At 40.0% G+C, this 15,654-nt stretch overlaps 1 protein-coding gene across 1 annotated transcript in view; it reads left to right on the forward strand.

Moving 5' to 3' along the window:
* Positions 1-4,074: 4,074 nt before the first annotated feature.
* The window catches only part of fa2h (fatty acid 2-hydroxylase), a 39,016-nt gene continuing 27,436 nt past the window's right edge, over positions 4,075-15,654 (forward strand). Inside the window, exon 1 of the mRNA XM_005950912.2 lies at positions 4,075-4,502. Coding sequence (XP_005950974.1) covers positions 4,221-4,502 — 282 coding nt within the window. The 5' untranslated portion in view covers positions 4,075-4,220. The remainder of the gene's footprint in view (positions 4,503-15,654) is intronic.

Consider the following 15,654-nt stretch of genomic DNA (forward strand, 5'->3'; position numbering starts at 1 on the left):
ACCTCAAATTGGCCAGTAAATTTTAAATATAACCCAAAAAATAACTGGCTAAAATAAAATTGTAAAAAGAACTTCTCCCCCAGCCAGTCGCAGCAGATGGCTGTCCCTTTTTGTGCCTGATTCTGCTGAAAGTTTCTTCCTATTAGAAGGGAGTTTTGCCTTCCCACTGTTGCCTCGGGCTTGCTCAAAAGGGATTTTTGCTGGGTTTTTTCTCTAATACTGCAGGGTCTCTACCTTTGCAGTATAAGAGAACCTTGAGGTGAAAGTTGTATTTGGTATTTTTTTGTTCAGATAATAATACCAAACAAATTATTCATTAATCAATAAAATACCACCAAAAAAATTACATCTGAATTTCTGCTTATTTCATTTGCTGTCAGATTGTATGTATTGTACTTATTCTATTGTATATAATATTTTATTCTATTTTGCATAGTCTGTTATTCTATCTTATCTTATGCTACTGAATTGTTTTTTTTCTTTTTCTTAATATTTACTGCTCTTAACTTGTACTTTCTGCAGTGACCAAAAAGCTTCTTACTTGTGGGCCTAATAAAGGCTTATCTTATCTTATTGGTAGTGTAGTCATGATTCCATTGTTTGTCCAACCAAACATCCAACAATTTAAAATCAACAAGTCACTGCTGCTGTAATTCTTTGTACGCAGGCAAAACAAGTACAATGTCCAAAACTTGAAAGTTGCATTTTATGATTTATTTATCCAGTTTGGCAAGCAATAAACAAAGGATCAATTTTTATTGTTTCCTGCTGCTTCTGCTGTTCTGGTAAAAAAAAAAAAAACAACATAGACCCACCCCAGTGCATACTGGTCCTACACCAGTCCCTTTACTTGTAAAAAAAAATGGCCCTACACTTCTTCCTGGCTGACTTAACAAGATAAACAGCCCAAAAAAAAAAGAAAAAGAAGGAAAAAAAAGAACCCCGCCGGATCAGGGAGGTGTGGCTCTTCTCTCTGCTCTCTCCTATCTTGTCCCCTTTGTCTTATTTCTTTCTATCAACCTTTTCTATCCCTTTGAAGGAGTTAGGCTCACTTTTGGCACACCTTTGGCAAAGAAAGACAAAAAAATCCCACCTTTCCTTTTCTGAATACAGAAATTTGAATTTAAATCATAAATGTATTCAAAATCTCGGTTTTTAGTGATCCAAAATTGCCGTGTACGTGTAGCGTTGTACATGTGCCATAACTAACTGCTAGCGCTGCAGTATTGCATCATACTATGGTTTATGGTTTTAGTTATTACACTTTTTAGAGCAGCTGGAAAATAGACTAGTATTAAATATGAGCTATATAAAATAGTATAAAATAGTATGGTACTCACATGAGTATCCATATACATGAGTACCTTCCCCCGGTGTTTTCCGCTTCTTCCATCATGTTACCTGTGTTCAAAACTTAACTGACAGTTCACCACCTGTTAATGAGAGCTTAAAATTACAGTATTAAATATCACGGCATATCTATGTATGTTTTTATGTTTCTTAACTTTACATTGGCCTAGAGGCACTGTGAGGACCAATACCTATATGGGATACAGATGTTTTATAGAAATTACACAATTGTATTTGTACATTCGACAGTTGAGTCGAGCATCGAATTGCGTCACACTGCAATGATCGCAGCGTATGTTTTTGTATGCCTCCTTTACACTGGCGCACGACCTTTGCAGATGAAAATGAAAAAAAAAATGTCCATTTTAATCACGTGTGAAATGACTGATTGGAAAATTTCATCTGTGAGGTTCGTTGTGCAATTTGATGTTTTCCTGCCCCCTGCTGGTATCGTACCCCTCTAACAGGTCAACACATATCGAGGGTTGTAGTCCCTTGTATAATAACGCTGTTATAAATGCTCGGATTTGCTTTTTTATGTTCTTAGCTGGCCATATTATATAGCAGACTCCAGTGTATAATATCTATTGTATAGAACGGCTTATTTTACTCTATTGAAAGATTAAATATGAATGTTATTATTTTGTTCGCTTGCATGTAGGCTACATGTGCCTGGTCGAAAGTCACTGTTGTTGCAGACTGATGCCAACAGCTATGCAGGCAAATTTTTTCATTACCGCCTTTGTGGAGATGCCTTTGAGCAAGACCAATACCACTAATGAGATTTATAAGTTTAGGTGATGCTTTTAACTAAGTGGTGTCTAACTCGAATAGAAGTAGTGCACTGTACTTCAAGTACTCCGTCATATATAAAAGTCCTGCATCCACAAAGTTTCTTATTAGGAAAATAGACCCAAAGTATTAAAATGATAAAGCATTCAATGCAGAATAACGGCCACAGATTTTAAAACATTCATTATCAGGCATGACATACCCATCATCAGCAAAGAGTCATATGACGCCACTATGAGTCACAGAATAGTTTAATTGCACTTCATATTTCGATCACTTTTTCCACCGAGGTTTTGACACCGTTTTAACTAATATTTAACGAAAGACGCAGGTCGGCGCTCTTGGACAAAGGCTGGGTCTTATGTCGCCTTCACGCTCACGTAATTACCGCATCTCTGTCCAATTAAAGCATAACAATTCACAACCAAGGTTCAAGGTTCTTCAAGGTTCTTTATTATTTGTCACATGCATAGTTATACAAGTATAACACACAGTGAAATGTAGCCTGACACGCTCCTCGACATGTGCAAAAATTGGGGGGGGGGGGGGGGGGGGGGGGGGGGGGTGTAGAGGAAGAACATTATATATATATATATATATATATATATAGTATAATATATATATATATATATATATATATATATATATATATATATATATATATATATATATATATATATATATATATATATATATATATATAGTATATACACTGGGTGAATGTGCAGTAGTAGCAGCAAGCAGGTGAATTCTATACATTAATATGAATAGATATCTGACTATTTTACAGGATAGACAATATAAACATATTTAAAATTAAAGGAATTGAAATGTACATTGTGCCTTGGTTTAGTGTCTGGAAGAGTCCTGTCTCAGTCAATTATAGATGATGTGAGAGGGCGGGTGTGTGTGTTTAGGGCACGGATGGCACGCAAACCACATCGGGGTTTTCATTTAGCATCCAAACGTAAATAACTTAAAAAAAAGTCTGAATAGGCCGTCCAAACCAAAGTTTCGTCTTTTTTTTTAATATTTACATTAAATTGGTTTTTAAATAGCTGTAAAATAAATACACAATAACAATCATTATAACAACGATACGTTCTTCTCTCGCCAAACATAACAAATTAGAAACGAGTGTTTTATTTAAAAAAAAAAAAAGGTTTGTTTATTTAAAGAAAAGAATTCATAAACACGATTTCGTAGCACTTCTTAGTACCAAATTTACTTACACTTGGAAAAGCACTTTTTCCAAAACCACGTGAATGCAACAGCGACCTTAGATGAAATTTCAGAGACCCTTTAAAAACTATAGACTACCCCTTCAACATGATACATTCAACGCGTCCTGATGTTAACATGAAAATTTCAGGGGTGAATACATACGTGGTCTTTTATAAAAGGAAGGAAATATTTATTTAACGTTGAAAAACTGCGCAGCAAACGCCAGATTTTTATTGATCAGGAAGTGATGACCAATAACGTGACTCCTCTTTATGAATGTGATGTCAGCTGACTGACGTCCTTTAACGGTTTCATTTGAAATAATCAACATGAGAGATGTTAATTTTCAGCTATTATATTGTAAAGCAATTTATAATAGTCTTTAGCAGCAGGTTGGGTCCACGGAACAGACTTCTTAAGCGGTTGTGTCGCTTGTATCGGTTTAACAGCAACAGGTGCTTAGGAGAGTTATGCTGTATTCGGGGAGGGTTTGCTTTTGCTATTGTGTAAATATAACGGCTTTTCTGGCTACTGTCATAAAATATTAAAATAAAATATTAAAAATCTGCAATCATAAAAAAAAGAATAAGTAATCATCGTAGCATATTATTTAGAAGTTTTCGATGCGCGTATATGCAGATGTGATTGTAAGTCAGTTTAAGACCTACTAACTACGACTTTGGTGAACGCCTCACAAACCCCGCCTCTCTCGTCCGTGTCTCGCGAACGGCAGGAGTTTAAAGCCTCCGGTGTCATTACGAAAGTCAGTTCATTAGTCAGGTCGACTGTCCACTGAGGAGGACTTGCTCTCAGTTTTCAATTCAGGTGGACCTTTTTACATCTCCACTAACAGGATGTCTCCGTCCACGTCCCCCCGCTTCTTCACGGAGAGGGAGGTAGCCCGCCACTGCACCAAGGAGTCCTGCTGGGTGCTGATGGGGACCAGGGTTTACGATGTGACAGCCTTCTTGCGGATGCACCCGGGTGGGGAGGCACTAATACGCAGCCGCTCCGGCAAGGACGTGCGCCAGGCGATGGAGGGACCCCCACACCGGCACTCGGAAAACGCCCGGCGGTGGATGGAGCAGTACTACATCGGGGAACTGAACAGAGACAGCGGCACCGGCGAGGCACAGGTACCTCCCTTCCTCCCTAACTAGCTAGGATGACACCGCTGACCTCAGAGTAAACAACTTAAGAGGAAAAGAAATAAAACCTTTTTCCCGCATCTTCTGTCGATGTAGTTAAAGATGTGTTAAAGTGATATCTCATTTTTGAACCACACACCTGTTGAAAGGTTAAAGTTTAATATCTTTCTTGTTAACTTAGCTCTGTGGACTTTAGAGTCATAAAAATGTAAATCGATCCCAGATTTCCGTTGTCAACTTTCAGAAGTTTCTAGCATGTTTGTCATTTGGCGTCTTTAATCCCCCCTGCCCACCCCCTCCCCACGAGCCCTGCCAGGTGAGATCAATATTCCTCACACCTTGTTAAAAAGCTGTCAATAGTCTCACATTTTCTACTGTAAGGAGGTTTAGAAGTGTTTATAGACTTCATTTGATTCCAGACCCAGATTTAGGAGAAGGAAACTAGTCCCGGGCTCTTGGAGCAACAGGTGTATAATCCGCTCTCATTTGACTTTATTGGGCGTTTTCCTTCTTAGGTAACGAGAAAAAGGTAACTGGTATTGATCATTGAGGACGGGAGTAAGGGGTTGGTGATGGAAAAGCAATGCTTGTGTAATTCCTAGGTGGAGGAGGGAGGGGCTAACAGGTGACATGAGAGACCTGTGGGGTTTTGGTGAGCTCTGGTGGGTGTGGAGGGGTCAGACCTGTTAATGAATGATTCAAGGCCTGTGCCTGTGTGCGTGTTTCTGAAAGAAGGCGAGAGAAGGAAACTGGTCCGTCTTGTCCCGGGAGAGGGGGGCTGCAGACTGGGGGGAAACATGCCCCCTTCCGTCTCTGTAAAATGAATCCACACCCAGCCAGGTCCTGCAGGTTTCTGTGTTTCTGTGCGTGTGAGGAGGGAGTTTGCATAAATCTCTTGCAGACACAGTTCACATTTACATGGCTTGCCCACTCTCACGTGTGTCCTTGCTTGTTGGTTGCGTCTCTGCACAGAAAGTTTACACAACTGCTCTAACAAAATGCTCTGTGGGACTTTGAGGGTTAGTGACTGATAAGCTGTAAGTACAAAGGAAATTACTTTTGGACCCCTTTGTCTGTCAGCTGTGAGATCTGCACATGCATGTAGTTGACAAATTTGGATGGGTGGGGGGGGGGCTGACAAAATGTGGGTGAGGGTGCTATGACTACAAAGGAGTCAGATTGACCCAAAAGATGCCAGACCCTGCCTTTTACTACCACTGGATCCCCACACTATAGAGGCCAAGCGTATGGGTTTTTCCTTTAATTTGTCATTTTTAATGCCTTGTCTTGCTTATGGCTGATGGAGGATCTGCGTGGCAGTTATGTAAACACATATTTTCACACCGTTTCACATGAGCTGTTTGTGATGTTGGTGTTTGTCTCTTGAAGCAACAACAGCACCTAAGAAAAACAATGTAAAAACAAGTTTTTCAAGACTTTTGATTTAAATTGTGCCTCATTTGGATGCAGTTCACGACTGAGGTCAGTGACTGGGTGTATGGAGGACCTGTTTTGACTCATGTCAAAATAATCCGTATTTCATTCGTCTTTTATGTGACAGAAGCCATTTTAACTAATCATGCCCTTCAGGATTGAATTGAATTGATTGATATACCTTTATTAGTCCCACAAGGGGAAATTTCAGATGAGACTTAAACCAGCTTTCTTGGGATTGGCTGTCCCTCACAAACCAAAAGGGTTAAACGGCATGTGGGAGTGGCTTCTGGTTTCAAAGGCAGATTGGCACAATGTCTGCTCTGTACCAGAATTTGTTCTGCACAAGGGCAAACGAGGCTTCTTCCTCCCTTTCACAATAAAAGTCCTTGACTTATAGATCACTGTGCATGTAAACTGTTTACAGAAGTGTATTGAAGCAATTCATAACAATTTCAAGCAAAGTGAGAAGAAATCAAGAGTCAGATGAAACGAAACCTATAGAAACAAGAGAAAAAATATAAAGGGGGGTGGGTACAAAGTTTTAACAACAGCAAAAAGTGTGTGTATATACATAAATGCATACATACATACATACATACCAAGGGCTCAGAGAAGAGCTCGAGAGGATGTGGAGGGTGAAGGTAACAGTGGTCCCCGTGGTAATCGGAGCACTAGGTGCGGTGGCTCCCAAGCTAGGCGAGTGGCTCCAGCAGATCCCGGGAATAACATCGGAGATCTCTGTCCAGAAGAGCGCAGTCCTGGGAACAGCTAAGATACTGCGCAGGACCCTCAAGCTCCCAGGCCTCTGGTAGAGGACCCGAGCTTGAAGGATAAACCGCCCACAGGGGCGTGCTGGGTGTTTTTTTTTTTTTTTTTTTTTTTTTTTTTTTTTGTGTGTGTGTATGTGTATGCCTTGCCTGCTAGCATCTTGCACCCTGCTGTTATGTGCTGGATTGTCTCTCTAATCATTCATTTAGCAGGGAATAAAAAATCAGGCTTGCTGGGTCAGCTCAGGTCAGATCTTAAAGATATGTGCTCTTAATATCATATAGCACCAAGAGTAGATTATGTTGTCACTAGATTACTTTTCTGAATGATGACTAATTATTGATTTACCATGGGTGTGAAATTCTAAAAGTATGAACATGTAGGTCACATGACAGACCAACTCACTCAACAGGATATTCCAGTCATTTCAGTGAAAGATCACATTTGTATAGTTCGTTCTCTATTCATGGGTGACGAACTGCTCACCCTCTCCCTTCCCAATGAAACTGCTGCGAATGTGTGTGTTTTGTTTTTTGTTTTGTTTTTTCTCTTTAATAATTTGCTGATTGGCTGTAACTGGCATTGTCACATCACCAGTGCAGAAACACACTCTGAGACTTTAAAGCAGTTTTAGTTCTTTGTTTTTTGATGGAAACAAATTAATAAATCAACCGTTTAGTGATAAATGTGATATACATTTGTGTGGACTGGAGAGAAAAATCAGTGGAAGTACCACAGTTTGGGCTTCAGACATGAATCTCAATACTGTTATTATTCTTATCAGCTATATTATTAGCCAGAGGTGGCTTTCTGTGTTTGTGGGAAAATCTGCTTGCAGTAAAAGAGAAACCAAAGTTCAGTGCTAAACTGATTCGTGCTTATTCCATAACTGTAATAAGAAAGAAATAGTCTTCTAAATATTAAGCCACTGTTTTAGATGCCATCTAAAACACTCCCATTAAGACATTTATATTTTTGAGTCATCAGTAAATAAATAAATTGTTCTGCATGTTTGATCCCAGCTTGAGGTCGATGCTCCATAAGAATGCTCCTAGTTTTTTCTTATTCTAGGAAGAAGCTGTGGAGCAGAGGGTTAACCCCCTGCTAAGTAGAAAGACGTACAGTCTATTCTCTGTCTCAGGGGAGACTGCCTCATAGGAAAACTATAAGACTGCAAGCAAGTCTGTATCTAGATTACAAGCAACGATTTCATAGTAGGAAGCATGCAACAATTAGATTCTTCCTTCTCACTCAAGGATTTGAGTGAGAAGGAAGAATCTAATTGTTTTCAATCTCTATTTTTTTTCTAAACAGCACCTCAGAAACTCAAATGTCAAGATCACCTGAGATTGGCAACATCTCTTGAGCGATAATCTTTCTAAGAACTGCCAGTTAAGAGTTGATCTTCATATGGTAGATGCTGCACTGCAGTCAGAGCAGGAGGCAGGACTCTCTTTTCCCAGGTGTGTGAATGACAGGTTGTATGTGTATACGCATTTGGGAGGTTTACTATCAAACACTAGGTAATGTTTACACTATCAGCAAATCGAACTGGTTTGTAATAGTTGTTCATTCCTCCTACTGACAAATGGTGTTTTGAAATTACTTTTTTTTTTTTCCCATGATTTAAAAACTAACTAAAACAGGAAGTAGTGCAGTGTCTTCTGAGATCGACTGCTCAGATAATGTGTAACCATAGATAGTTTTAACATTAAAGGTGCTAAAAAAAGGATTTTCGTATACTAAATGATACTAAAGCTCAGTGTTGTATTAATAGTACTCATTCGCAACAGTATTGATTTATTTCAATTTTTTTTTTTAATAGTGCCAAATAACAACAACAGTCTCCTCAAGGCGCTTTTTTATTAGGTAGACCCTACAATAATACATACAGAGGAAAAAAAACCCCAACAATCATATGACCCCCCTATGAGCAAGCACTTTGGAAAAACTCCCTTTTAACAGGAAGAAAGCTGCGGCAGAACCAGGATCAGGGAGGGACGGGGCCATCTGCTGTAAACGGTTGGGGTGAGAGAAGGAAGACAGGATAAAAGACATGCTGTGGAAGAGAGCGAGAGATTAATAACAAGTGTGATTCAGCAGAGAAGTCTATTAACACAGACCTTGACACCAACAGTGTCATCTTTTCCTCCACCAGTTGACACAGCCCCTCCTTTCATTAGCAGAAGCAGTTGATGTTCACAACCTATGTAGTGTCAGTTACCCGATAACCACAAATCAGTCTGTTCTAGATTACATCATTGTTTTAGTACGCCTGAGGAAATGCCATGTACTGTAGTATTATTAGGAAGGTTTAGTCAAGGCCTGAATACAACAAATGTGTCCCGTGATATTTTTTTTAATTTATTTTTTTCTTTAAATATATACTAGAGGACTGAAGCCAAAGTGGACCAGTAAGAAGAGAGCAGAGGCATCTATCACTGTATTCATAACAGCTGAGTTCTTTTTCAATAGGTGTGCATTTTGACCCTCTTTTAAGAGCACTTTAAACCTCTCAAAGGTTGAAAGTGCTTTTAGCTTCATTCACTTTTGTTTTTTGTTTTTGGTATGACAGATGATCCGTTTATCCACAAAACCTGCTGACACTCACATCAATACTTTTGGTCTTTTAGGCTACTGCAAATTTAGATTTAGAAAATCTAGTCATCTTATTAGACCTGACTCTACACAAATGTTTGAGTACACTGAGAAGTTCTCCTGTTGATTAGTAACTATGCATAATGTTGTTTCCATGTTATTAAAGTGAACATGTGATGCATATTTTAAGCTCTGTATTGTTGTTCTTACAGCTCTGTCCTGTTGTTCTTCATTAGAAGAAGAGTAACGTTGTATGATTCAAATTTCAAAGTAATCCCTCTTTATATTAAACTGGGACTTGTTGAACCTTACCTCTGCCTCCTCCAAAAACATCCTTTTTTTTAAAAAAAAAAGAAAAAGAAAAAGAAAAAAGAAGAAGAAGCCAACCTCCTTTTGATTGGCTGCTCTTTGTAAATGGAAGGTTTTGAACAGCAGGTGGGTGGGGCTTCTGAGCATGGTCATCACTGTGAGCACATCCTGTGCATCATTTAGAGTGAAAAGTAGAAAAGCTCTCTTAATTGTTTTCATTGATTACTTGCACATACGCTGATATCATTATGTGTGATATCATTTGTGTGCGCTTTTGTAGCAGAACTAAATGAGGTACAGGGTAGAAGCACTACTGCAATTGCATAACAATTTCTGTTATGCAAAAATTGTATAAATTCTCCCACTGATTATCCACTTCAGCACTTTCTAGTTCTCTTCATGCATATTTCAGGTCAAGTGAAAACAGAACTGCACATTTATTCCCAGGTGCAACTTTGTTCTGTGACCCTGCCCCTGTTGTCTTGAAGGAACTGAGCCAACACTGCCTATCAGCCTCTGGACAGTATGTGGAAATACCTGGCCCAAAAGTGCTGAACACATTCCATCCATTTTTGTGTCATTCAGCTTGTTTGTCGCACTTGTTCTTTCTGTAAACTGCAGAAAGAGAACAGAAGCTGGCATGTAAACTCCTCACATGCAAGAAAAAGGAGCTGCATAGTCATGAACTTGAGAGCATAGTAGCTGTATTCTTAAATGAGAATCTCTAATGAGGGGATTGTGTACATGAATGAACAACAGCTGAACAGAGAGTGGCCATATGTAGGATAGCAGTGTTGCAGTACAACAGCCTAGTTATGTACTTTTTGAGTGGGTGATGATGAATATAAAGTATAAACTCAGGCGTGCCATGATGGTGACTGTTAAGTTTTGTGGACTGAATTCTGGAGGGCGTCCAGTTTGAGCCGGTGGATCGTAGGAATGCAGACCTTCGTGTGCACAGGTCTTTCCCCACTCAATGGCGGGATTGTCTTTTATCAAAGGGCACAGAGAGGAAGACGAAAGGACCTGATCCAAATATTACCTTTTAATATCAGTATTAAAACATGCTAACTGCCACATGTGTGTGTGTGTGTGGCCTCTAGCTTTCAGAGCAGTGAAATGATTGTTTATTAAAGACTTTGTCCTTCAGAGCAGGTTTTTTTGACCTACATTTTCCTTTTCCTTTAAAAAAACAAACAAAAAACAAACAAACAAAAAAATCCCTCTTCTCCAGGATCTGTGTCATCACTTCTCCCTCCACCAAGCTGTACAAGTGAATTACCTCTTTTACTATTCTTAAGCGCCGCCTTTCCTCTATCGCCATGGTGATACATTACCAGTAACATTGTTGACCTTTGCTGCTATAGGGACTGCAGACGCAGCAATTAGTGCACAGGTGCAGGCCTCTGGTGGCTTACGCCATCACCACAGAAACACCTGAGGAAGGGTGGGGGTCAAGGTGGAGGTGCACTAGGTGGATGGTGAGAGGGGAACAGAACAAACATATGCCTGAAAGATTAAGGTAAAGGTCCCACAGGAGTGACGCCGAAGCCTGCCAGCAGTCTTTTCTCTTATTGATTCATTTCACCACAGCATTCTTTAAATATTAATTTGTGTTCATGCACACTGGTCTCAGGCTACGTGGTTGCCCTTAACAACTTACAATTTTTAGTAGTTTTATCCCCAAGTACCCTGACCTTAAAAATAATGTCCTTTTTATCATTCTCCACAACTTGGGTTAAGGGTTTAGGGCAGTCTCTATCAGCTTTTGTCATAAAACAAGACACCCCCCCCCCCCAAAAAGGAAAAAAAAAAAAACCCAAACAAACCAAAAAACTTTGTGGAGCCACAAAATGCGTCCAAGCCTTTCTAATTAAGGTGATGCAGATTATCAGTTATAAATGAAGCCGTCAACATTACTAATAAAAGCTTTTCATTGTAACTGTGTGAGTTCTTTCTTCTGAACAATATATATTTATATTTGTTAAACAAATAACACAACATGGAGGGGAAAACCTGCAGTTTTATTTGTCGTGATCAGCTGAGAGGTATTAGTCATTAAAATTCCTTCCACCCCACCTCTTTCTCTAGCTTTACACAATGATAAAAGCACTCTTTCCAGCATGTAGGCCTTGATGGGGCTATGTGTGTGTATACAGATTTCGTGGATGCAGCAGGTTGACTAATAGCTCAGGGGGAGAGCCCAACACATTGACACACATGCATATGCTCAGAGGTGTGTTGTTTCAGAAAAACAAACAGTTAAAGGTGTGGGAGAAACAGACAAGACTTTCAGACACACCCAGAGAAGGTGCAGGAGATGAAAAGGCCCGAAGAACTTTGCAGTATCGTCTTTAGGGAGCGAAAGTGTTATTAAAGGGGGAGACTTTGTGTGCAGTACAGCGTGGCTGCTCATCAGGTTAAGGTCTCTAGACAAACTTTTGTCTCTGGGGAATGCTGTGAAATGAGTGCGACATCTTAGTGTCTGGTGAAAAGAGTTGGCTCACAGCAGTACACAGTGGGAGCAAGAGATAAATGTGTCAGATATCTGGGGAATTTGCTCCTGCCTTTTGGATTTGGGTCTTGCTTATGGTCACAATATATTATACACCACAGGCTGGAAACCAGAGTAAACATACGGGAGAAAGCTGTTAGGCTTTTGGTCCAGGGAGAGTATAGGTATTAATAAGAGGTGTGGTCATTAAAGTCCTGGAATTTTCTTGTGCACCTCTGTAATGGGTTATGTGCAGCTGCTGTTTTTCTTTTTCTTTTTTTTTCCCTTCAGATTACTCTCTACACTCTGTTCTGGACAGTTTTCTCTCGTGTTTTTGTGATTGACACACGAGCGTGTCAAATCAACAGCTAAACACTTGAAGTCAAAGGGAGCCAAATCTGGGTAGTTGGGTGAGAGGTGAGGTTTCGGTGTGCTGTGTGACAGTTGTGAAACTATAACATGCACTACACTTCAGTTAGGGTTGTTGTTTTTTTTTTTCTTCCCGTATTACAGATGGGTTTTGATATTACAGAGACTCCTGGGGTAAAATGTACAGGACACTGCTTCATGATTTGCTGGTGGGGTGTAAATGACAGTCATGCTACTGGCTGAACTTCTGCTAATTCCTCCTCTCAAAACTGCTGTTTGGTTTGTATTCAAATACTTGTTTTCTTCATCACCACCACAGTCATGTGACACCCAGCCTCGTCTGACACAATAATTAATGTCAGCTCTCTGCAGAAGTTTGAGCTCTGCGATAAAGATGCAAAGGAAGTGGTCAGAATTCTGTAGCGTAATTCTCAAATAGCAATATCTGGATGCAATCCAGATATTTATTTCACACTGTGGCTTAGCATGCTCTCACAAACAGCATGCTCACACAAAGAGAATACCAATGTAAAAATAACATTATTTGGGGGGGCAGCATGTGTACAGGGAGTGCAGAATTATTAGGCAAATGAGTATTTTGTCCACATCATCCTATTCATGCATGTTGTCTTACTCCAAGCTGTATAGGCTCGAAAGCCTACTACCAATTAAGCATATTAGGTGATGTGCATCTCTGTAATGAGAAGGGGTGTGGTCTAATGACATCAACACCCTATATCAGGTGTGCATAATTATTAGGCAACGTCCTTTCCTTTGGCAAAATGGGTCAAAAGAAGGACTTGACAGGCTCAGAAAAGTCAAAAATAGTGAGATATCTTGCAGAGGGATGCAGCAGTCTCAAAATTGCAAAGCTTCTGAAGCGTGATCATCGAACAATCAAGCGTTTCATTCAAAAGAAAGGGTATAAAAGAAGAAAAACTAATGACATGGCCATCCTTGTTGTACCTGATCTGAACCCCATTGAGAACCTGTGGTCCATCATCAAATGTGAGATTTACAAGGAGGGAAAACAGTACACCTCTCTGAACAGTGTCTGGGAGGCTGTGGTTGCTGCTGCACGCAATGTTGATGGTGAACAGATCAAAACACTGACAGAATCCATGGATGGCAGGCTTTTGAGTGTCCTTGCAAAGAAAGGTGGCTATATTGGTCGCTGATTTGTTTTTGTTTTGTTTTTGAATGTCAGAAATGTATATTTGTGAATGTGGAGATGTTATATTGGTTTCACTGGTAAAAATAAATAATTGAAATGGGTATATATTTGTTTTTTGTTAAGTTGCCTAATAATTATGCACAGTAATAGTCACCTGCACACACAGATATCCCCCTAAAATAGCTAAAACTAAAAACTACTTCCAAAAACATTCAGCTTTGATATTAATGAGTTTTTTGGGTTCATTGAGAACATGGTTGTTGTTCAATAATAAAATTATTCCTCAAAAATACAACTTGCCTAATAATTCTGCACTCCCTGTATTGATATTGGTTTGATTGGCTTGATCGGCATCTCTTAAAAAGTGACGTAGCTCTAGTAAAATAGATTTGAATGTTAGTAAAGCTGAAATCTAATTAATAATAATAATAATAATAATACATTATTTATAGGCGCCTTTCAGACCCTCAAGGTCACCTTACAGTAGCACGTAAACAATAGCATAAAAAACATTAAATTTAGACATAAACAGTCATAGAATTATAAAAGCAAATATAAAAACTGAGCAAGGTAAAAATGGCCTAATCAGGTGTAGGCAATTCTAAACAGATGGGTTTTGAGTAGTGATTTAAAAGTGGTGAGACAGTGTGTGTGGTCCATAGAGCAAGTGGAAGTGCATTCCAAAGTCTCGGGGCAGAACAACTAAAGGCTCTGAGTCCCGTGGTAGTCAGGCGAGCAGGTGGAACTGACAGAAGGGAAGCTGAAGAAGAGCGGAGTGTACGAAGGGGCGAGTATATATGGAGAAGATTGGATAGATATGGAGGAGCAAAGTTATGAAGCGCTTTGAAAGTGAGAAGCAGGATCTTGAAATTGACACGGAGGTGAATTGGGAGCCAATGGAGCTGTTTAAGAACAGGTGTTATATGTTCAGTGGATCTAGTTCTGGAAATAATACGAGCAGCTGTATTTTGAACCAACTGCAGTTTATGGAGGGATTTATGAGGTAAACCATAGAGAAGAGAATTACAGTAATCCAGACGAGATGTGACAAGAGCATTGACAAGTATGGCGGTACTGTGTGGTGTGAGTGAGGGACGAAGACGGTTAATATTACGGAGATGAAAGTAGGAAGACAGAGTGATATTATTTATATGTGCTGTGAAGGACAGAGTGCTATCGAGAATGACACCAAGACTCTTAACCTGAGGGGAGGGTGTGACAACAGAGTTAAATGGTAAATGGCCTGTATTTATATAGCGCTTTTCTAGTCCCTAAGGACCCCAAAGCGCTTTACATATCCAGTCATCCACCCATTCACACACTGGTGATGGCAAGCTACATTGTAGCCACAGCCACCCTGGGGCGCACTGACAGAGGCGAGGCTGCCGGACACTGGCGCCACCGGGCCCTCTGACCACCACCAGTAGGCAACGGGTGAAGTGTCTTGCCCAAGGACACAACGACCGAGACTGTCCAAGCCGGGGCTCGAACCGGCAACCTTCCGATTACAAGGCGAACTCCCAACTCTTGAGCCACGATCGCCCACAAAACTGAGTTATCAATGGATAACGAAAGACTGGTTGGAACTGTAGTCAGTTTTGATCTGGTGCCTATTAAAATTAATTCTGTTTTATTGCCATTAAGTTTAAGAAAGTTGTGAGTAAACCAGACCTTGATTTCACTTAAACAGTCAGAAATGGATGTGGGTGGGAGAGTAGCTGTGGGTTTGGAGGATAGGTAGAGCTGGGTGTCATCTGCTAGCAGTGAAACTGGATGTTATGCTTCCTAAAAATATTACCTAGGGGTAGGAGATAGATGATAAAAAGTAAAGGACCCAGAGATAAGAAGTAAACCAGGCGAGTACTGTACCATTGATGCCAATAGATGCTAATCTGTGAAGGAGGATGCGGTGGGAGATAGTATCGAAAGCTGCTGTAAGGTCAAGGAGAATGAGGATGGATAAAGTCCAGAATCAGCTGCAAGCAAAATAT

Source organism: Haplochromis burtoni, unplaced genomic scaffold (genome assembly GCF_018398535.1).
Source record: "Haplochromis burtoni strain Fernald_Lab_line unplaced genomic scaffold, NCSU_Asbu1 Contig_887, whole genome shotgun sequence".
Taxonomy (NCBI): Eukaryota; Metazoa; Chordata; class Actinopteri; order Cichliformes; family Cichlidae; genus Haplochromis; species Haplochromis burtoni.